Raw genomic sequence first — 23,205 nt, forward strand, 5'->3', positions numbered from 1 at the left:
GGGACCGCTCAGGGAGTTTGTGTGTTTGCTCAGACACATGAAAAATTAGAGGGAACATTGCTCATCATATAAAGAAAAATAACATTATACAACAATATTTGTTGTGTTTTATGTAAAAAAGAAGACAAACAGGCAGAGCTCACAAATTCATTTCCTGTAGAATAGTAAGAGGTTTGGTATCAGTGAGTTTCTTATACCAAAGTGCTTCTAGAAGTAAGTCTTGGCAGTAATACTTGGTAGTACAGCGTCTGTATTGGCTAATCACTTGTCATTTATGAGTCATCAGCCAGTGAGCGAGTAAAACACTCAGCTGGAGCTTCACAACTGGACTTCACTAACCAGAAGTGTTGGTCAAGTTACTTGAAAAAGTAATTAATTGCTAATTACTTCTCCAAAAACATAATCCAGTTTCTTTACTGATTACTTCTTTTCAAAAGTAATTAATTACTTTATTACTTAGTTGCTTGGGTGCTTTTTAAAAACATGATACACAACCTGAATAGGTAATAAACCATTTGAGCTGATAGGAATGCAACAGTAACTCAAATAACCACCTGTTACAATCAAGGTGTGCAGAAAAGCATCTCAACAGTAGCAGCAGACCACAGCAGATGCCACTCCTGTCAGCTAAGTACAGAAAATTGGGGCTACAATTCACACAGGCTGACCAAAGTTGGGCAACAGAAGACTATAACGACATCACCTGTTCTAATACCATCCAGATGATATGGTTAGAATTTGGCATGAACAACATGAAAACATGGATCCATCTTGCCTTGTGATGTGCAGCTGACAAATCTGCATTAAACTGTGTGATGCTACAATCTCAAAACCCCCAGGAATGTTTTCAGCACCTTGTTGAATCTATACCACAAAGAATTAAGGTGGTTCTGAAGACAAAAGAAGGTCTAACTCAGTACTAGCAAGGTGTACCTAATCAAGTGGCCAGTGAGTGTATAGCTAACCCTTTAAGACCTACCATAGAACCAAGTTCGCCAGAGCTTATATTATATTTTTACATGCTGTAGTGCCATTTTTGGGAGCATTTCAAGTTGATATACATCAATACAACCATTATAGCCCAAAATTAACTATTTCCAGCAGTGCAATTTGAGTCCTCAGCATCCCAGAAACGATAAAGAAAGTCATAAAGTCAAACATAACTTTTAAAAACACCAGTATAGGCTCGTAAGGCCCTGAAGGTAAAAAAAAACTGCATTTCTGCAAAATGACATCACTTCCGGTTTCGGGCAGGTCATGGCAGACATGCGATAGTTCACGCTGATGGACTAGGAAGTGTTATGAACAGCTGATCGGATCGGCAAAGCATGTTTCTGGAATATTATGTTTTTGTTGCTGTAAGTGCTTTTTATGCCATTTTTGCAAAGCTATATGTGGAAGGAAACCGTGACATAGATCAAGCTGATGGCATCAGATGTAAGTACAACTCCTCCATTTCATAAGCAAAAAAAATTACATGGTTGCAGTTCTACCCGGATTTAAAAATAGTTACGCAAAACAGAGCGTGCCTGCTCTGACTGGCTTTAAAGGGTTAAGAGAAAAAAATAGTCCTACAAATGATATTTCTTTTCTTATTTTTTTTTATATTTTTTTTTAAATAAGTTAACAACTATTTGAAAATTCTGACAGTCCTCAGTGGTTATGTCCATCTTTTACATACAGGCTATGGCTAAAAGGTAACAAAACGGCAGCTATAGCTCAAATAGAAAACCAGTGAGTATGAGTCACAGACCACTGGGAGGCTGTGACTGGAATTGAGCGTTAAACAGCACCCAGTTTAAAACCAGTCAGAGGCAGATGGCCTCGTGGCTGTACTTGTTGATCTCTGAAGGAATGAATTCAGATCAGTGCTGCGAGGCTTATTACATAAGCAACAGTTGGCACTTCAGAGCGCTCGTCTCTGGCAGCTTGCAGGTTATTCCGCGAACAGAAACGCACCTCTTTGTCCTCTCCCTCCCTCCCACCCACCTTCCCTCTCTCGCTCTCCTCTCCCCCCTCATCCTCATCATCCTCCATGCTCTGTGTAGTGACAGGATTTGTGTCGGTGCAGATCGGCTGTGTTTGCGGCTGACGTGAGGAGTTCCCGGCTGAAGCTCCTGCGCACACACACACGCACACACATATATTTTCTGATCCTCAGAGGTTCCCCGCAATCTGCCAGATTTTAAACCAGCCTGCTGTTCTCCGGATGAGACGGGACCACCTTTTGGGCTCCTGCGTCCTCCTGTGAGAGACGTCGGGAGCCTCGGCATCAGCCCCTCCGTCCTCTTATGTATCCACACGAACCCCGAATGAGCGCAGTTTCTCCTCATAAATGACCGAGCTCCGACCTTCCACCTGCTGCGACGAAATCTCCGACATTTAACCAGAAACCGCAAGACACGGAGACTACCTGTTAGCTTCTCCCACCCCCTCCACCTTCTTCTGCTCCTCCGGGCTCCGCTCTGCGCTTTTCCGTGCCCTCGGTGAGAGAGCAGAGGCTGGGATTTAGGCTGCACACCTACTGACCTACTTCGCGCAAGTTGGGAGTCCGACCCGTGCGGTCTGGCAAAACTGTGCCCTCCACAGCAGCAGCACCAGCAGCAGCAGAAGATGACGGGTGATGTGGAAACAGTGGTGACCCCGTGGCGAGACCTTCAGTAAATAAGCAGCAGGGGGAGGTGGGGTAAAGGAGGTGAGAAGGTGAGGAAGAGAAGAAAGCGTGCAGAAGGAGCCAGAGGTGCTGGTGGTGGTGGTGGTGTGTGCGTATTTGTGCGTGGAGACACAGGAGGAGGTTATGACCGTGTCTCTTCACCTGGATCTCGGGCTGATGCTGCTGCTCCTGTTGGCCTGCTGGCAGACCCCGGGGATGGTCGGAGGAAGTGAGTGTCCCGTTTTCCTTCTCTGTGTGTCATATTTAATCTAAATATAAGAAACTTTAGGAAGCAGTGACAGGATTGGCACAAACAGCTGGCATAACTCACATAATTATGACATTTTTACGGCATGATGGGACACAGGTGTTTGAACACATGTCTACCACGCTGTTTCTCTCCATTTAAGCTCATTTGAAGCAGCTTTGTCTTTTTTAATCAAGCTGCGTTCAAAACTCCATTGGAAAAACATCGAATTTTTAAAAAGCCCAATGTCCTTGTTATATCTGAGCAAGGACAAGAGCCTCGTTTTGCTTTGGCTCTAGAAATACCTCCGTCTGACTGATAAGAAGTAAGAAGTGGAATGGTGATTTAAATGCAGTGTTAAAAAAACAAAAAACCCTACATATATATATATATATATGTATGTGTGTGTGTGTGTGTGTGTGTGTGTGTGTGTGTGTGTGTGTGTGTGTGTGTGTGTGTGTGTAGCTCTGCCAGGACGGCCTCATTATTTTCATTCTTTTGTATGATCTGAAAGCAATCATGAAAAGGCGATACTGTTCACGTGGTGTTCTGCACAGAAAATGGACAGCTGAAAGCCCACACATCATCATTTTTAAGCTGCAAAAGTTTGCAAAGATGCCAAACACAAATAACAACCATCAGTGTAAATACCATGTGGGACAAAAGAGGGAAAACCTGGATGTTAGCCTGTAAAAACTGGCGTTATATGCAGTAATAATAAGCTGTTGGCCCTGAAAGATGATCGATATTTCGTTATCATCTACAGCTTTAAGTACGTGACAGCGGCGCGACTCTACATTGACACACTGCTTTGTGTGTCCACCTGTGTGATTTGAGGTGAGTGGAGCGTATGCTGCGCTCTGTTTACGCCTCATATTTCAACTAGACTAACAGCTGTTGTAAAAGTGTCCCAACCTTAATTGAATGCCTATCGGGGGATTAGAATTTCAAAGCAATCTCTCTCTCTCTCACTCCTCCTTTGCTCTGTTTAATTAGCTGTTGCAGGAATGCACCTAAATCACCCAGACCACTGGTCACATCCCCCCTCCTCTGCACCTTCCCATGAGGTTTAATCCAAAGTAGCCTTTGGCAAATAGCACCGAATTAACATGCTTCTTTTTGGATGAATACCAAAGAGCAGCTAATCTGCGCTTACAAGGTTCTGTATCGATTTATCCAATGAGCTGCTATGTCTTTATATCCCCCCACACGGCCTTTACCTGCTCAGCTCACGTCACAGACGTCATGTCTTTATGGGAGCTCATCAACCACGCTTCGTTTTCCTGCTCTCTGCCACCCATTAATTTTAAATGCAGATTTCCAGTCATGACAAACAGCTGCGGGAGGAAGCCTTTTTTTTCCCTCCTTCACCATAAATCACAGACAGCAGCACTTCAGGAAGCGACCGGCGTCTTATTTTAAAAAGATTGATTCATGACTTTGAAGCAGCAGGTGATATTACACCTGGTTATAGCTTTGTGTAAAAATATTTGTTCTATGTTTTATGAGATTGAAAATTGTGCTTTTTCAACAAAAGGCTTTGGCTAGCACAACAATCTGTGTTCAGTGTGAGTTACATTCTTAACAATGCATTACCCGCACACGGGGGATTATAATAAATGAGTTGCTTTATCCTTTATGATTATGTATGTTCTTGTTTTATAAGTATCTTCCTTTGCATGCCTTATATACCCACAAAGTCCATAAAAAGAGGTGGATGTTAGCTTATCCCAGACTCTGAGCAGGATTATAAGCAATGTTAACTGGCTGAAGAGTCTTCAGTCAAATAAAAAAGATTTTAACACTGAAACAAATGGAATTTGTTCACTGGGCGTTAAACTAGGGACCAACCTGAATCAGAAAATTAAAATTCCAACATGTGCAAATCTAAAATCTTTGCTCAACAGGCATGATCAGTCATTTTTGATCCAATTTATGTCTTTGTTTGAAAGTAAAAATGAAAAAATGCATCCCGGGGATTAGCTCTGCCAGGACGGCCTCATATTAGCTACTTGCTGATATATGAGTATTAGCCGATAGTAAAAATCTAAAAAGCAAATGATGTTGAATAGTTTCACAAAACGCATGTTTGGGAGACCACCAGCTGCCAACTCGAGCAGTTTCGGGCATAAACATGTAATCAACCACTTTTTGGGTCAGTAAAACAATTATATCATATTAGTGTTACGACATGTAAGTAAGAACTCATAAATAACTACACATATCAAAAAAATTATTAGCTAATGTATCGGATTTTTCACCAAGTATCGGTATTACGCTCAGTATTGGTATAAGGATCAATATCAGTATTAGGTATTGGTATCTGTATCGGTCTTAACTTTTCTATGTATGTTGGGCCCTACAGAGGATTATGTGGAATGAGTTACATTACCTACAGTTAATATTTTGTTGTGGTGGTGCCGTCATGTTGTCATCCTGACCACAGATTGAAGATGGACGTAGTCACTGCTACATCTCCCGACAGTTAGTGAAGTCCTGTTATGAAGGCTTGAACTGAGCATCTGGCTCTGAAGCCACACACTGCTCAGCTAACGACTTGTGCCTGACAAGTCATTTAACATGTGACAAGTCTTCATTTGAGCATGACCATCTCTTTTTGCTTTGTATGATTCTGGTCTGAAATGCTGATTTATCAGCTGCATCTCCTGATTTCAGGAATCTGCTCCCTGGTGTTGCTGCTCTAACACAGAGAGATAAAGGTCTTATTTTAGAGACCTACCGAGTCTGCCTTAGGAGGCTGCAGGTTTCTCAGCTAGGAGACAGTGCATCGTGTGTTTTCATTTTTGCTTATTTTGTTCTTCACATGCGTATTTGTTTTGTTTTTTCACTCACTTTTAACTTTTGCTTTCAGTAGTTAGCATTAGGCACTAAAACCTGACTCGGTTAGGTTTAGGAATATTGGCAAATGATGAGTTGGGAGTGCCAGATCCTTTAGCTCGATGTCACAACCCTGTCTGTCTGGGTGCACGCTCGAAAGGACACCTCATGCATGAACCTGGATGCCTGTGGTTCTGACAAAATAACGATATGCTTGGCCATAGGGGCATATTTGCATCACTGCAATGGATGCTTGACGGCCAGTACTACACAGTGATCTCCTTCTCCTACATGGTTGTATAACCATGCAGAGGAATAGCTTATGTTGATTGTGAGGTCCCAGATTTCAACAAACATTGGAGCTAATTTTCATCTTACGAATTAAGAAGATGCTTCAGCAAAATGTGTTTCTGAAAACCTCTGAGGCAAGAAATACGCATCGCTTAGCCGTCTTTTCATTTTAGCCAATTTTTTGCTTAAGTTGTCAACCTTCAAATAATATCCCACATCTAGAATGACAAACTAAAATTAGAATATGTTATCCCAAGTCTTATTTATTAAGGAAACTGAGAAAACAGTTATAGGTCAAAGAGTGTCTAGTCTAAACTAATTTGGATATTAAGAGTAAATGTGGGTGATGTACAAGGTCAGTCTACTTACATTTTTTTCAAAAATGAAAATTTAAACACCTGCAGGTTTGTGTCCTTTGCTTAAGCCGCACATGCACATGCTCAGCTGATATTTTGAATAGTTTGGGGTGACATTTTAGTCTTTGTACCAGCAGAGAATTCAGCAGAGGCCACTTTGTCGCTTTATTTGGCATGCACTCAGTGTCTAGTTCTGATTGGCACTACTTCAATATGAGTTTGTTATTGCATCTGTACTCTACAGTGATTACAAGCTAGGATTTCTAACAGAGGAAGGAGAGTATTAGCCACACTTTTTAATATAAGGCAGTCCACTGTGACACCACCAACAGCTCTGACCTTCATTATAAACTTATATTTAAAAGGCCAGTGTGTGTGCTCTGTAAAGGAGTCGCTATATTTGAGCTTTCTTTATCGCGTGGCAAAGCTCTTGCCAGCTTACGTGGGATGTGGCTAAAAAGTCTAGTCAAGTAACTGGACCTCGCACGACAATATTTTTAGTCCGTATGCTGTCAAAGCCAAGAATAAATTCCCAAGATTTATTTGCAGTTGTGTTTCTCTCTGTTGCATCTCGCCGCTCCCTGATGAAAACCTCGGGAGTGAGACGAAAGCTGTCCTACACGGGTCTTCAGAAAGGAGAACAAAGCAGAAAGATGAGCATAGAGCTTGTAGGGGGATCATAAAAATGCACCAACTGCAGACACAGGAGGTATTTATTTTAAAAGGAGCAGGGTAAAGTGCTGTTTTATTCCAGCAGCGAAGCCTCTCTTTATACTCAGCTCAGCCTCACATAACTGCCTCAGCTCAGTGCTGATTGTCCTTATCTTTCCATGGCAACCTGATGATTTAAATGAAAATTCACACAGAATTACCAAAATTAGACAATGTAACACTAGAAAAATGTTGCTTGGTCTGATGAGTCTCGGTTTCTGCTGCAACAGTCAGATGGATCAAAATTTGGTATAAACAAGATTAATACAAGGCAGGATGGATCCATGCTTTCAAGATTCAGGCTGCTAGTGGTGGTGGTGTTATGGTGTGGGGGATAGTACTAAGACTCGTTGCCAACCATGTCCACCCCTTTACAGTTTACAGTTGCTAGGCCAGCAAACGTAAATTGCCATTCTCATGAAAGGATTCCTAATAGGACATGCAGGGCACACGCCCAGGGGTAAGGAGGACTCGTAGTGTCAGCCGCTAGGGTTCAATTAATCTTTCATAATCACGAAGAAACATAAATGTATGGAAAGCAATAAGCATAGCTCTGCCATGTAGATAGAGAAACAAAATGATCACAGAAACTATCACCTGGTCACATCCAGACATCCAGTGAATGACATTTACACAAATAGTAACAAAAAAGTCACTATTTGAAAATTTCCTCAAAGGTGACAATATAAAAGTTACACTAAACAAGAAAGTAATGCAAGAATATAATGGAAAGCACAAAATGTGTACAAAGAGGCACAAAAGTAATGGAAAACAACACAAATGCACAGTGTAAATAGAACATTTAAAATAACCACAAAAGCTGAGTGTCTCCGGATTCACTAAACAAATGAAAAAACAACAAAAAAATGAAGTGTCCTTGTAACAAATATATTGAAAATCAACACAAAAATGACCCTAAATTCATCATAACGAGACACAGAAAGCACAAAAAATATGGAAAAGAAAAACAAAATAATCACAAAAAACGTTAAAAAAAATGCACAAAGCAACAAAACAGACAGTTGTAAACAAAAACAAAAACAAATGAAAAATCATGCAAAATTATTACAAGAATGGAAAGCATCCTAAAAAATGAGTAGTGGCAAAGAATGACAACAAATAACAAACTGAGGCAAAAATGATGGAAAAATGACACAAAAGGACTGAAAAGATTTGCAAATGGTTCACAGAGAAGGAGAAAATTACGTTGCGGGAACACAAAATTATCACAAGCATAGCAGAGCCTCCATGGTACACGATGAAGACATCCGAAAACAACAGTCACAGAGTGACCAGAGAGAGTCACGGATGGATGAAAATTGGCACAAAATTAAAAAAAATATTTTGAAAATGAACAGAAAGGAACACATACAATGTTGTGCAAAAGTTTTGAGCCAGCTGTCATTTCTTTATATTTTTGCTTCCAAGGGGCCAGACTTTCTGTCTCTGGACCAGTAGTTCTTAAAACTTTGTGGAGGTTTTCCAGTGTGTTTCTTTTGGCTACTTTTCCACTCATTTTTAACCCAGTCCAGTCCCCCAAGTATTTTGGGGGGCTTTCTTTGTTGAGCCACTTAAAATTGATGAATTATGAACACAGAAAAGCGCCATCAGATTTTGATCCACTTTGTAATACCATCTGGTAAGTATCTGATGAACAAAAGCAAGATTTTTCACCATGAGAATGCAGTAAAATAATACCTGGATAGAAAAACACACTGTCAACATTATTGAAGCAGTGTGGGATCATGTTGACAGAGAACAGAACAAAAGGCAGAAACATCCAAAGAAGAGCTTTGAATGTCCTTCAAGAAGCCTGCAGAACTATTCCTGAAGACGACTTAAAGACATGACAAGAAAGCTGCCTAAGAGAGTTCAGACTTTGCTGAAGAATAAAGATGGTCAAACCAAATATTTACTTTCAGCTCATTAAAATTGCGCAAATTCTGTTGGGGTTTTTTGCCTTATATGTTTGTACGTTTCAATACATCCTAAGTTCCTGTTTTCTGAGCAAAACATAAAGAAATGAGTGGTGAATCAAGACTTTTATGGAAATCAACACAAACAGTTGCAAAGAGACACCAAAGAAAGTTAGTGCAGCACGAAATGACCTCAAAGGTAGCCAGGGACAGAAAAAAAACACAAAGTGAAGCAACAACAAGTTTCATTCTGTCTCGCTCTTATGTAAGAGGAGTGAGGGGAACAATGTCTCATAATGCACTCATACTGTATATTTAATCAGTATGGAGAGGATGTTACTATATTAGATCGTGCACATCCACGGACATCCATCCATCTCAGAGAGTGGTAGGGAGCCATTAGTGAGATTAGGCTGTCTGAGTCAATCGTCAAACTGTTTCTTCGCTGTGATTTACAGCTGAACGTCCGACTCGAGTCACACGTCACAGAGTACTCCAGGACGAGCGGAGGTAAACAGCTGCCATCTCCGGACTTGTTTTTGTTTTCATCTTGTGGTCCTGCAGAGAAACACGAGGTCGGAGGCCGACGAAAAAATCCATGTTTAGTAGATTTGGCTTTCGTCCATTTCATAGTACAACACACAGATACAGCACCGTGTGGAGAGATCAAACCACAGTGTGGGAGGGTTGTTGTTTTTTTTTTTACTTCAAATAAGGACGGGAAGATGAGGGAAATTCTCCAGAGTAAGCACATCCAGGCCGAACTTCACATCTCTGTTAAATTATCTTTTTATTTTCCTGTTAAAATCCGGATTAGGATTACTGTCTCCAAAACTCAGCACAAGCAGAGCTGTGAGAGAAACTCCAAGACCTGAAAAAGGGGTTATTATTCTGCATTCTGAGGTCTGCTTTGGAGAAATGCAATAACGTTTTGTGGCATTTATTAATTCCACGGCTGCTTTTGAAGGAACGTGCCACAAAAACTAATTACCTTCAGCCTTTAGCAGGTCAAACATGCTGCTGCAGGCTCAGAAGGACACTGTGTGCAAAAGGAGATGCCAGACATGCTTTGACAAAAGAAGGTATCTGAAACCCTGGGATTGAGAACAGGCTGCATTTTCTTGCTGATAATTGGCAGCATCAAACATGCATTTCTTTTTTACTTTTTTGAAAATCTGTAGAGGGAAAAAAAAGTTGTGCATTTTCTCCTTTGCAACAAAAACCTATTTTAAAATGTTGACTCCAGAACCAAAGAGATTTTTTTCAACTTATTTTGCTCCATACTGCAGTTTGATATGACAAGAACAATAAAAAAACCTCCAATAAAACATAAACAAATGGCAGCAAAGCTGCGCTGCGAGGACCTGCAAGGAGGAGAGGAGGACGGCAGCAAAAAGGAAGAACCTGGATATAAGAAAGTATTTTTCAAAGAAACCTGTAAGTCACTTAAAGTCAAGTTCACTCATAAGATGTGTCATAATAACGTTACAGGCTATCCTAGGTTTTGGCCCACATCAATCTAAAAGTATATGTAACCATGAATAAGTGTTTTGGAAACTAACTGCACAACAGGCAGCACTATTAGTTATCTCAGTCTCAGAGTAGCATTTCTAATTTTGATTGAAACTGTCAGAGAGCCTCGAGCAAGCCAGGATATTAGTTTACAGAGGCTGTACCATGTCCACCAGGAGAGACTGGACAGTATAGATGTAAAACAAATATGCCAGCAGTTTATCTCAGTTAACGAGAGGAGAAGGCATGTGTTTGGCTCCTTCACATAGTGAACATTGAGTTGTGTCCATGTCTGTTGCTGTAACAGTAGTTCATGTTTAGAATAAAAAATCCCAGCTCACTGATTTGATAGTGTGCCTAAAATGTTGCATAATTTTGCTGACAGATCTTTTACTTTGTGGTAATCTTAGATGAGTAGTTTTATTGACAAAAACCACCAGATCATTCAGTTTTCCCTTAGTGCTAATGTATAAGACATGTTGGTGTACTATAACTAAAGTAATGTTGTTAAATCCTTAAAGTCATATTTTTATTGTCATGACTGTATTTGAAGCTATTTTTATTTTTGCATGATACCTGATTTGTATGGAATATGGCTGAAGTAAACTAAAGTCTAAAATACTTAGTCATTTGATTAATAGTAATTTAACATTATACACAGCAAATTCAAAAGTGTTAAATGTTTTGGTGTTAATAGTCTTCTTGCAAAAGTAGAGTTAATTTTACTCTAAGCAGAGTCACATTCTTTTAATGTAACTCTGAGGTGTAAAATGATAGTAGTTAAAATCGAGTGTTAAAAATGAGTGTTTCTCTGTCAAATCTGGAGGTGTTACAATGGAAACATTAACTCTTGACCTCTTAACTCTGAACTCCTAGAGGGGCTATGACACCAACAGAGTAAATTCACAGACTCCGCCCCCAGCACGGCTCCAATCGAAGCTGAAGTGAAGCCGTTTCAGAACATTTTGCTCTACATATTTGAGTTGTTTGCCATGCTTGGTAAGTCATTTTTTCAAAGATTGTTTCAATTATTATTATGAGCTTTTACTTCTGTGGCTCTTTGGAGTTGAGACAAAGCTGTGTGAAAGGCATTAGCCATGTTGCTCGCTGATAGCATAATATTCTGTTTTAGCTAGCTGAAAGGTATTGTCTGCGGGCAAATACCACAGCACTGAAAAAAAGCTTGCATGTGAATTTTCAGTCAAACTTTTGGTCAAATACACCTAAAACAATGTCTAGAATGTGAAATGTTGGTATAATGGTGCTACTTGAAGCCTGAAAACGACCGCCCATAAAAAAAAAACGAGCAAACAGCAGTAGCAGACGTCCTGACTGGGTTCTACGTTAGCATAGATCCCTCCAGAGTTTTGTGCACACGGTTTAGGTAAAAATGAAAAAGGTTGAGGTTTTACATTTAGCTCAGTATTACCTGTTGCCTGTGTCCTTGTCTTTTGGGAAAATACTTTACACAAGTAATGGCTCAAAGAGGATTCCTTTTTTTTTTTTTTTACTGTGCTGCAATTGTTTACTGGATTATTTGTGCCATTAATTAGTGTCAACTAATTTTTATTCAATCTCCGCACAGGATATGCTTGTGAAGATGGAATATGGGGGAGAGCAGAAGTGCGTTGAAGTTCCACAAAGGGATGAATGAAGGACATGCATATTGTATTGAAGAAATAAGTGATGAGAATGCTGTTATTTGCATTTACCATGTCAGACCTTTTGATAAACAAAATTCTAATGAAAGTGAGAACATGTATACTGTTACATCTTTCAGAAAATGTTTTGAAATTGTGGTCACAGTTCAGAATAAATGTTTTTCAAAAACCATTGCGTCTTTTTAGTAAATGTTTATTTCCAAAAGAAATTTCTGGAAGTTCAGAACAGTAAAATTCCCGCTTTTTAGAATGAATTAGAAGATAACTCTTACGTAGTTAAACTAAAATACTCTTTGAGAGTTAATATATAAACTCTTAACACCAAGTGTTAAATTATCAACTCCAGACAGATTTGGTGTTTAACACTAAATCAGAGTTAACGTACCAACTCTCCAAAAAGAGTTAAATTAACACTCTCTGGTGTGGACCCATATAGACACTTTAATAGTGTTGAAATCAAATCCGACAGTGTTAATTTGGACATGCTGGATTTGCTGTGTACAATTCACATATAAAACTATGAATTGTAATTTTAAATGGTTTAAAAGCATGTAGAATAGCATATATAGTTTGGTGGTTGAATCATCCGTCCCCACCAATGCCAAAACCAAATCTACGCCCTTGGGTCATATATTTCAAAAATCTAATATAAATTTTCACTGTTATGCCGACGACACCCAGCTCTACATTTCTTCTAAACCCAATTCATCCCTCCCACCTACCTCCCTCTCAAACGGTCTTATTGAGATTAGATCCTGGTTCTCCTCCAATTTTCTCAAACTTACCGTAACAGTAATAAAACTGAAGTTTTACTTGTTGGTACACCATCTATCTTAACCAAATCCCACAGTTTTTCCATTAACGTTGAAAATTCTCCTACCCTTCCCTCCCTTCAGGTTAAGATTTTGGGTGTCATACTTGATAATACTCTTTCATTCCAGTCTCACATTAATTACATAACCCGGTCTGCTTACTTCCACTTATGTAATATTAACCGACTCCATCCCTTCCTTACTCCCCATGCTGCTGCCATCCTTGTCCATAATCTTATTACGTCCCGTATTGATTACTGCAATTCCCTCCTATTTGGTCTCCCTGAAAGGTCCCTTCATAAACTCCAACTTCTTGATGGTGAGTGAGTGACAGGAGAATGGCGGCTAAGCTGTCATCCCTGTTGGACAACGTCTCCCACCCCATGCAGCAGACTGTGACAGCACTGAGCAGCTCCTTAAGTGGGAGACTGCGGCACCCACGGTGTGGGATGGAGAGATTTCGCAGGTCTTTCCTCCCCACTGCTGTCAGACTCCACAACAAAGACTTTAACTGAACAAACACACACATCCACACATGTGCAATAACACTAAGTGCAATAATCTTTTCTGGCATCGTTGTATTTTTACTCAGTTGTATATAGCATTCGTATTCTATTTTTATCTTATTGTATATTTTTATTCTATTTTATTCTACTGTATATAGTATATTATTTTATTCTATTCTGTACAGCTGTGTACTGTATTTATTCTTATTGTATTCTAATTTTTGCGTCATAACTTTTGCACTGTCCACTTCCTGCTGTGACAAAACAAATTTCCCACGTGTGGGACTAATAAAGGTTATCTTATCTTATCTTATCTTATCTTATCTTATCTTACTTCTTAAAATTCTGCAGCTCGGGTCATAACTTGCACTCCGTTAAGAGCTCATATTACCCCAGTTCTTCAGCAGCTTCACTGGTTGCCCGTAGAACCCAGGATAAATTTTAAAATCTTACGTCTTACATACAAGTGTGTCCATAAATCTGCTTCTTCATATTGGTGTGACCTGCTCCATATCACCACTGTTTCCCGCCCTCTCAGATCATCATCTGCTATTCATCTTACTGTTCCGTCCTCACACCTTATTACTATGGGAACAGAGCTTTCAGTCGCTCTGCTCCTCGGCTCTGGAACTCTCTTCCTCCAGCCATAAGAAATATTGACTCCCTCTCCGTATTTAAGTCACAGCTCAAAACGCATCTGTTTAAACTGGCGCAATAGCAATTGTGAGCTACTTAGTTTTGCCTGCGAAATTTAAACCTGATGTGCTTTGGCACCCTCATTGCCCCAATATGTCTCTGTCAAAAAAGAGAAAAGTGGATGCAGAGTGTTCCAAGAAAAATGGTCATACTCTTATTTATTCAAGGAAATGAATGGGAAAGCTGTATGTTTGGTGTGTTCCCAGCATGTTGCAGTGCTGAAAGAATATAACCTCTGTCGCCACTATGTGAGCCTTCATGCCGATAAATATGACAACTTTCAAGGACAGCGGAGAAGAGAGAAGGTGAATGAACTGTTGGCGGGTCTGAAGAAACAGCAGTCTGTGTTTACTCATAGCCATCAGTAACACTGCAGTGAAAGCTAGCTACCTCATTGCTAACAAAATTGCACTAGCTTTAAAACCATTTAGTGAGGGTGAATTTGTAAAAACATGTATGATGAAGGCATCGGAGATTGTGTGCCCTGAAAAGCGACAGGCCTTTGCAAATATCAGCCTGACAAGAAACACAGTTGCCAACAGGATTTCTGATCTTTCAGCGGATGGACAGCCAGTTGAAGCAAAAAACTAAAGTCATTTATTGCGTTTTCAGTTGCAATTGATGAAGGCACGGACATTACAGATGTTGCACAACTGGCAATTTTCATCCGCGGAGTTGACGACACATTGACCGTCACCGAAGAGTTCGTGGAGTTGGTGCCGATGACAGAAACAACGAATGCAGCTGATATTTTCACCGCACTCGTCGGTGTGCTGGACAGGGTCGGAGTGGACTGGTCCCGTGCTGTCAGCCTGGCTACAGATGGTGCGCCCTCAGTGATCGAGAAAAACGCGGGCGTTGTAAAAAAGTTCAGAGATAAAGTGCAATCTGCAAATGGAGGATGTGATTTTTGGACTTTTCACTGTATTTTGCACCAGGAGGCTTTGTGTTGCAAGTCACTGAAAATGGATAACGTCATGAAGGTGGTCATCCAAACTGTTAATTTCATCCGATCCAGAAGCCTCAATCACCCTCAGTTTGACAGCCTTCTCAGAGAGAAAGACCACATCATGCCAGGTCTCTCTTGGAAATGAGATTTTTAATCTTAATGAGATTTTTTTACCTGGATAAATAAAGGACTAACGTGTCTTTGATTTACAAGAAGAAATTGAACAGTTTACAGAAGAAAAGGGCAAACCAGTGTTAGAATTTCATTCCGCAGAATGGATGTAGGACATTGCATTTATGGTGGATGTTACAGAGCGCCTGAATAACTTGAACAAACAGCTGCAAGGACGCAACAAAGTTGTCACGCAGTATTATGAAAACCTACGTTCTTTCAAGTTGAAGTTGTCATTGTGGGAGACACAGCTCGCTGGTGGTGATGCAGCTCACTTCCCCTATCTGAAAAATGTGTGCACGACCCAAAGTGTGGCAGATACGAAGCGGTTCAAAGATAAAATAACGGGACTGTTAGTGTTCACCTGTTTGGTGAACTGGAGAAAGACTCACCGTGAATCCCTTTGATCTGCCCGTCAGGATCCAACTTGAAATAATAGACTTGCAGTGTGACTTGGATTTGAAGGCCAAATTTGCTGCAGCTGGCTTGAACACATTTTTATCAGAATCTCCTGCCAGGTTACCCCAGCTTGACAGCCCTTGCTGCAAAACTGTTGTGCATGTTCTGAACCACATATCTTTGTGAGCAAGTTTTCTCTGTAATCTCTGTAATGAGCATAAATAAAACAAAACTGCACTCAAGGCTCACGCACAAGCACTTGAATCACATCTTGAAGTTAGCTGCCGCTCAGGATGTGATGATCGATATTGATGAGCTGGTGAAAGCTAAACGATGCCAGGTATCAGGAGTCAAATAAACTATGCAACCCCACTGAAAGTGTTGCATGAGACACCCTGATGTAGTTCTGTGATCTGTGATATACTTCTGTGAATCACTGAGGCACTTTGTGCTTGTGTGTTCTTTGTCCTCAGAACTTTCAAATAGCTTGAAATGTTTTGTAATTAATAGCTATGTTGTGCCTGTACTATTTTGAACATACTGTCCACAGGCTCTAGCGTTATTTTTTATGTTGATCGTATTAAAACAAAGAAAACAATCTGAAGTTGTTGTTGTTTTTAAGTTATATATACAGTGATTTTACCAGTCCGGCTCACTTGAGAATAGACTTTTCTCCATGTGGCCCCTGAACTAAAATGAGTTTGACACCTGTGCTGTAAAGAGTTAGCTTATTCCACCCACCCTTTTTACATAGCATATTCTAAGCGGTGGCACTTCTATTAATATACAGGGTGGGCCATTTATATGGATACACCGTAATAACATGGAAATGGTTGGTGATATTAAAGTCCTGTTTGTGGCACATTAGTATATGTGAGGGGGCAAACTCCTCAAGATGGGTGGTGACCATGGTGGCCATTTAAAAGTCGGCCATCTTGGATACAACTTTAGTTTTTTCAATAGGAAGAGGGCCATGTGACACATCAAACTTATTGGTAATGTCACAAGAAAAACAATGGTGTGCTTGGTTTCAACGTAACTTCATTCTTTCATGAGTTATTTACAAGTTTCTGACCACTTATAAATTGTTTTCAATGTGGTGCCCATTGTGTTGGATTGTCAATGCAACCCTCTTCTCCCACTCTTCACACACTGATAGCAACACCACAGGAGAAATGCCAGCACAGGCATCCAGTATCCGTAGTTTCAGGTGCTGCACATCTTGTATCTTCACACCATAGACAATTGCCTTCAGATGACCCCAAAGATAAAAGTCTAAGGGGGTCAGATCGGGAGACCTTGGGGGCCATTCAACTGGCCCACAATGACCAATCCACTTTCCAGGAAACTGTTCATCTAGGAATGCTCGGACCTGGCACCCATAATGTGGTGGTGCACATTCTTGCTGGAAAAACTCAGGGAACGTGCCAGCTTCAGTGCATAAAGAGGGAAACACATCATCATGTAGCAATTTCAAATATCCAGTGGCCTTGAGGTTTCCATTGATGAAGAATGGACCCACTATCGTTGTACCCCATATACCACACCAAACCATCACTTTTGTTGTTCCAACAATCTTGGATGGATCCATCCAATGTGGGTTAGTGTCAACCAATAGCGTTGGTTTTGTTTGTTAACTTCACCATTCACATAAAAGTTTGTCTCATCACTGAACAAAATCTTCTGCGTGAACTGAGGGTCCTGTTCCAATTTTTGTTTTGCCCATTCTGTAAATTCTGTGCACCGATCTGGGTCATCCTCGTTGAGATGCTGCAGTAGCTGGAGTTTGTAAGGGTGCCCTTTGTGAGTAGCTAATATCTGCCGAAGGGATGTTCAACTAATGCCACTCTCCAGTGACATGCGGCGAGTTCTACGCTGTGGGCTCTTGTTGAATGAAGCTAGGACAGCCACTGATGTTTCTTCATTAGTGACAGTTTTCTTGCGTCGACATTTTAGCAAATCCAACACTGAACCAGTTTCACAAAACTTAGCAAGCAGTTTGCTAACTGTAGCATGGGAGATGGGTGGTCTCGTAGGGTGTCTTGCATTGAAATCTGCTGCAATGACCCGGTTATGGCATTCACCAGATATCAACACAATTTCGATCCGCTCCTCACATGTTAACCTCTTCGACATGTCAAAGGCTGTGAACAAAGAGAAACTTGTAAATAACTCATGAAAGAATGAAGTTACGTTGAAACCAAGCACACCATTGTTTTTCTTGTGACATTACCAATAAGTTTGATGTGTCACATGGCCCTCTTCCTATTGAAAAAACTAAAGTTGTATCCAAGATGGCCGACTTTTAAATGGCCACCATGGTCACCACCCATCTTGAGGAGTTTGCCCCCTCACATATACTAATGTGCCACAAACAGGACTTTAATATCACCAACCATTCCCATGTTATTACGGTGTATCCATACAAATGGCCCACCCTGTAGATTATCAAAAAAACAAAAAACAAACAAAATAATAACTCCATTGACTCCAACATGGTTAGCCCTGGTTTTCCACATCCGGATGAGGTTGATTGGCTCTAAATTAATTCTCAACCTCCTTGTTCACATCTGTAATCCGCCTGCATTCTCACAGTTCATGTTTAAGCAGGTTTTGGTACGTGTTGACAAAAGTATTGTAGAGGACAAAAGAGACCCTTTTAGAAATCTACCTAAAACAGGGGTGGGGAACTCCAGGCCTCAAGGGCTGGTGTCCTGCAGGTTTTAGATATCACCCTGGGTCAACACACCTGAATCAAATGATTAGTTCATTCTCAGGCCTCTGGAGAGCTTCAAGACATGTTGAGGAGGTAATTTAGCCGTTTAAATGAGCTGCGTTGGGTGAAGGACACATCTACAACCTGTATGACACCGGCCCTTGAGGCCTGGAGTTGGACACCCCTGATGTAAAGAGTGAACAGTGTACAGAATCTGAGGAATCAGATTTGAATAGACATTGTGTATTGTTTGTTATCCATTTACTGGATACCCTGGATTAATTGGAAGCCCCCCAAAATTGGCTGTTGGCTAGAGGCTAAAGAGGTGTCCACACAGGAAGTGACTGCTCATTGCGCATCACTAGTCTCTGGTTACCTATAATTACCAACCCAACCACAGATAAGCTGGAGAGGGATGGATGGTTTGTTGTATAGATGGTCGGTTGGTTGGTTGGATAGATGGATGGTTGGCTCAGTTGGATCATACCTCTTATACTTATAAATGGGAGAGTCACTTTTTCCTTGACAAGAAACCTGAAAATTCTAAATACATAATTGTGCATACATAATTGTAATTACAGCAATAGTTTATTTATTCTAAATTATCAGTAAAAATAAATAAAGCTTGACTAAGCGGGACTTAAATGTAGTTAAGCCCTTAATCAACCGCTGTTTAGCTCGTTTCCGCTTTAGGGGCGTTTTTGAATAAAAAGAGTTGAGTGCTATTGACATGTTTTTTTTATTAAGTCAGTTTATTTGATTGCCTGTTGTGTATGTATAATCTTAGAAAACAAATGAAAATCTCAAGTTAGGATAATTTGAAACACAGACTTTAAAAGCAGCCAGATGTGTGCTGAAATATTCCAGAAGTTAAAAATGGATGGTCATAAATATGTAATCAGACAAACTCGACTCAAACATGAAGGACAAACAAGGGCATGTAGAAACTGTGTGTATGTGCTCTAACATCCACCTGATCACTGCTGTATTTCATCATTTAATCAATATCCACATACTACTTCCCCACCCCCGTTGTCCCTCCACCCTCTCTCCATTTTTTTTCCTTGCACATTGATTTTTCTCCCCCCCCTCCATCCATCCATCCCACTTTGCCCTTCGTCTGTCTTTTCTCTCCAAAACCAAAGATTGAAAACCCCGCCGTCCCCATCTCTTGATATCTGCCCAGGATAATTGCTCTTTCTTCTCGCTCTCCCATCTCTTCCCCCCCCCTCCTGACTCATTCATTCTTTGCTCTGTCATATTCCTGTCGTCTTTCATCCACCTCTCTTTCATCTCTCTCTTTTCCTCTGTCTTCCTGACTCCATCCAAGCCTCCCCTCTCATCTCCTCTCTTCTCCTGTGTATAATGTAATTGCAGAAGTCTATTCAGTGTGTGAGCACTCCATTGCAGCGCTGGCAGATGAAAGCAGTTGGGATTTAGCAACCGTAGCGCGATGGGAGTTCGGGGGGATCTTGGCTGTCACTGGCAGAGACAGGGAGGGTGTGAGGAGGAGGAGGAGGATGTGCTTTCACCGCATATTTTCATTACGTGTTCATTATGTGTTTGTTTTTTTAAATGCCTAAATACTGTCTATTTAAAGTCCTCATCTGGCATCATGTCCAGATGATCCATGTGGGCAAAGGTTTGTGGACAAATGTATGTGGATAATAAGGAAATCCCTTAAAATTAACTCCAGAAGAAGCTTGACATACAAGAACTTGAGCGGCCTTCAGTGTCCTGACCTCAACCCTTCATAGAACCATTGGGATGAACTAGAAAACAAACTGAAAGCCAGACCTAACCTTGAAATATAAGAGATGAAAGCATGAAGTGTTCATAAAAGTCACCAATTGGAGACTTTACTGTCTAATGTTCAAGTTAACTTTAAGATGTTGAATGTTTACGATGAGGGTTTTCATCATTAACGTCTTGCTACACAAAATTTGATCTGGAAACAGTTATGCTCAGAAGTCTGCGATGGGTTTGAGTTCTAATTGGCCTTGAAATGACTTATAGAGTAAGGTGCCTCCATGTGAAATAAGCAGCTCCAAGTCACACTGATGGAGAATTGTTGGACTTTTCCTTTAATGACTCTGAAGCAGTCTTGGCAGGCAGGTCTGTATATATCCTGCAGAGCGCGGAGGAAGGCTGGCTTGCATAATGAGCTGTGGTTATTCATTCATGGTCACAGTCCACAGAGCCTGACAGGATGCTCTGATGGTAGGATAACTTTGTGGTGAAAAAAGCCCTGCACCTTTTTCAAGGTGGGAATCGCCAAACTGACATGGATAGCTGTGCTGCTGGATAAAGGCTGGACCCCAAGACTAAACCTACTACTGTACCCAACTTTAGACGTGAATTACTTAAATACAAAAAACAGATCGGCGATCGGGAAATCTTCCATGGGGGTCTAGTTTTAGTAGTGCGTATCCCATCCTGAACCTGTCAGTGATCTCACAAGAAACTCACAAGGATTTTTCCCTCAATTGCTTTCCTGTTTTGCTCTAGTTTCATAGAGCTCCTGTACAACCACATATATTTTTGCCCAAGTTAAAACATTTTCAGTGGATGTGTTTTTTCATCTCCTACAGCATTTTCTCATTGCCTTTGCTGCTTTAAAATGTGCATCTCATCTGAAGAATACCACAGGCTGCTGTGGCTCATTGAGAGAGAAAAAAATCTACAACTATGGTCACATATGTAACTGTAATCTTTGGATATTCACCTAAATGTTTTAGTTTTTTTATAAAGGAAGAGAAATTGAAAAACATCTGTTTTTTCAGGTCCTCGGCTGTAAAGTGCAAATGCTTTTTTCTGCACCCACAGTCTTCAGTTATCATAGAGGGAGGAATTTGTCAGAAAACGAGCACACTGGCCAACTCTAACGCCCACAGCATCAGGAAATAGACCAGAATTCAATGCAGGCACAGGACAGTTTCAGTAAAATGCTGCTTTTTCTCAACTGAAAAAAAAGACTCCCACCTACTTGTGCTTCTTGCCATGCTTTCATTCACTCCACCTACACATGATGGATGCAACGGATTTATAATCCTTCCTTGTCAGCTGTCAAAGGGCAACCAGGGAAATGTAAGAAGTCACAAATGGAAGCAGACAAGGGAGACAGAAGGAGCAGGATTCTGCCTTATCGCAGATTGATGATCGTTTTGCGTCATGCTACAGACACTTTGTGGATTTTTCCCTTTAACCACTCTGAAGCAGTCTTGGCAGGCAGGCAGGCCTGGGTGTCCTGCAGGGAGTGTGGGAAAGCTGGCTTGCATAATGAGCTGTGGTTAGATTGTTAGCCTGAGATAGAGCTTGACATTCATGGTCACAGTCCACAGAGCCAAGCCAGATGCTTTCGGTTTGGAGAGTTCTTGTCGCGCTCGGCTCCTCCGCCAGCCTGGGATTGAGTTGTGTCCTTTGTAGTTGTCTAACCACAAAATAAAGGCAGTGCTGGCATTTCTGTTTTGGTTGTCGTTCCTCCAGACAAGGTGGCACTGACATGAGGATTGCGTAATCAGGCTAGAGACCAGCGCTGTGAGGCTGTAGAGAACTAAAGTGGGTGATCGCCAGCTTTTTAATCACATCAGTCAACTGTCCCATTACTTTCTCACGCTATCGATGCAATACTTTTGTTAAGAACCTTTTTTTTTTTTTTTTTTTTTTTTTGCCTGTCCCGTTTGGCTCTTTTGCCATCAGAATTGTTGTCTAAAGGCAAAGAAAGATGCCCAACGGATTTACTTTACCAAATTGACCATCCCAGCCTTGCCGTAATGGTCCATTTGATTCACCTTTTATTGTTTATTTTATTTTCACTTACTGAACATGGGACAGACTTGACTGGGGGAAAGAAGGGGAGAAAGAAAGAGGGAAAGAGAAACAGCTGAGAAGAGGGACGGGGGAGAAGGGCAAAAAACAAAAACCAACAGAATGAGCAGAAAGAAAAAAAGAAATAAAAAATGCATATATCGATCACCTGGATCACCTGCTGAGAAAGAAAAAAGAAAACAAGCAGAAGAGAACAAGAGTAATAGAATAAACAGCATCACAATGATATATGGGAATATGACAGTAAATACTAAATATTAAACATTATTGTGCAGCACATAGGATCAACAGAACACAGTGTGCTTTGAGGTAGGAGCCAAAAAGGGTGTAGTTTTGGGGGGGGGTCACCTGTGTGTACACCTGTGAGCATGGACGCGCTTGTTTTTTTTTGTTTTTTTAAAAAGGTTCCTTCATGTAATGATCTGCTAGAGGGTGTGGGGGGGCCACAGCCCCGTCCTCCAGGGCATGAAGCAGGTATGGAGGAGATCAAAACTCCAGACATCCAGAGGCCCCCAGAACACAAGAGACCAAGGAAGACCAACAGAGGGGCAGCCATGCCACTGTCCCAGAAAGAGCTGAGGAGAGTCCCAGATGAGGGCTCACTCAGCAGCCGCGGAGCAGAAGCCAGGGGGAGTTGCAGTGACGCGCCCGTGAGCTCCGCCGGCAGCCAGCCGTGCCTGAGTGACCAAGCCCCAGGCCGAGAGGCCGGGGGCACCCCACCTCCGAAGTGGCCCGAGCGAGCCCCAGGCTCCAGGCCCCGATAAGCGGCCGCCAAGGAGTGAGCCAGTGTGTACCTGGACGCCCATCCCCGGACACAAAGAACCACCAACGCACCGATGTCTGAGGGAGTCCGCCACTGGCAGGGGAAGTGGTGGTGGGTGGAGATAGGCCTCCAAACCTTGGAGGGCCTAAGATGTCCCCAGAGAGGTGGCGCCTGACACCC

At 41.3% G+C, this 23,205-nt stretch overlaps 1 protein-coding gene across 1 annotated transcript in view; it reads left to right on the top strand.

Annotated features, from left to right (window-relative positions):
* The first annotated feature begins 2,057 nt into the window (after nt 1-2,057).
* The window catches only part of LOC146642013 (fibronectin type III domain-containing protein 4-like), a 60,535-nt gene continuing 39,387 nt past the window's right edge, over nt 2,058-23,205 (top strand). The window contains exon 1 of the mRNA XM_085399360.1: nt 2,058-2,882. Within this exon, the coding sequence (XP_085255486.1) occupies nt 2,798-2,882 (85 nt within the window). The 5' untranslated portion in view covers nt 2,058-2,797. The remainder of the gene's footprint in view (nt 2,883-23,205) is intronic.

The sequence above is a fragment of the Rhamphochromis longiceps genome, linkage group LG23, assembly GCF_057381845.1.
Source record: "Rhamphochromis longiceps isolate RC_006_pf linkage group LG23, R_longiceps_female_GT1.1, whole genome shotgun sequence".
In the NCBI taxonomy this organism is placed as follows: Eukaryota; Metazoa; Chordata; class Actinopteri; order Cichliformes; family Cichlidae; genus Rhamphochromis; species Rhamphochromis longiceps.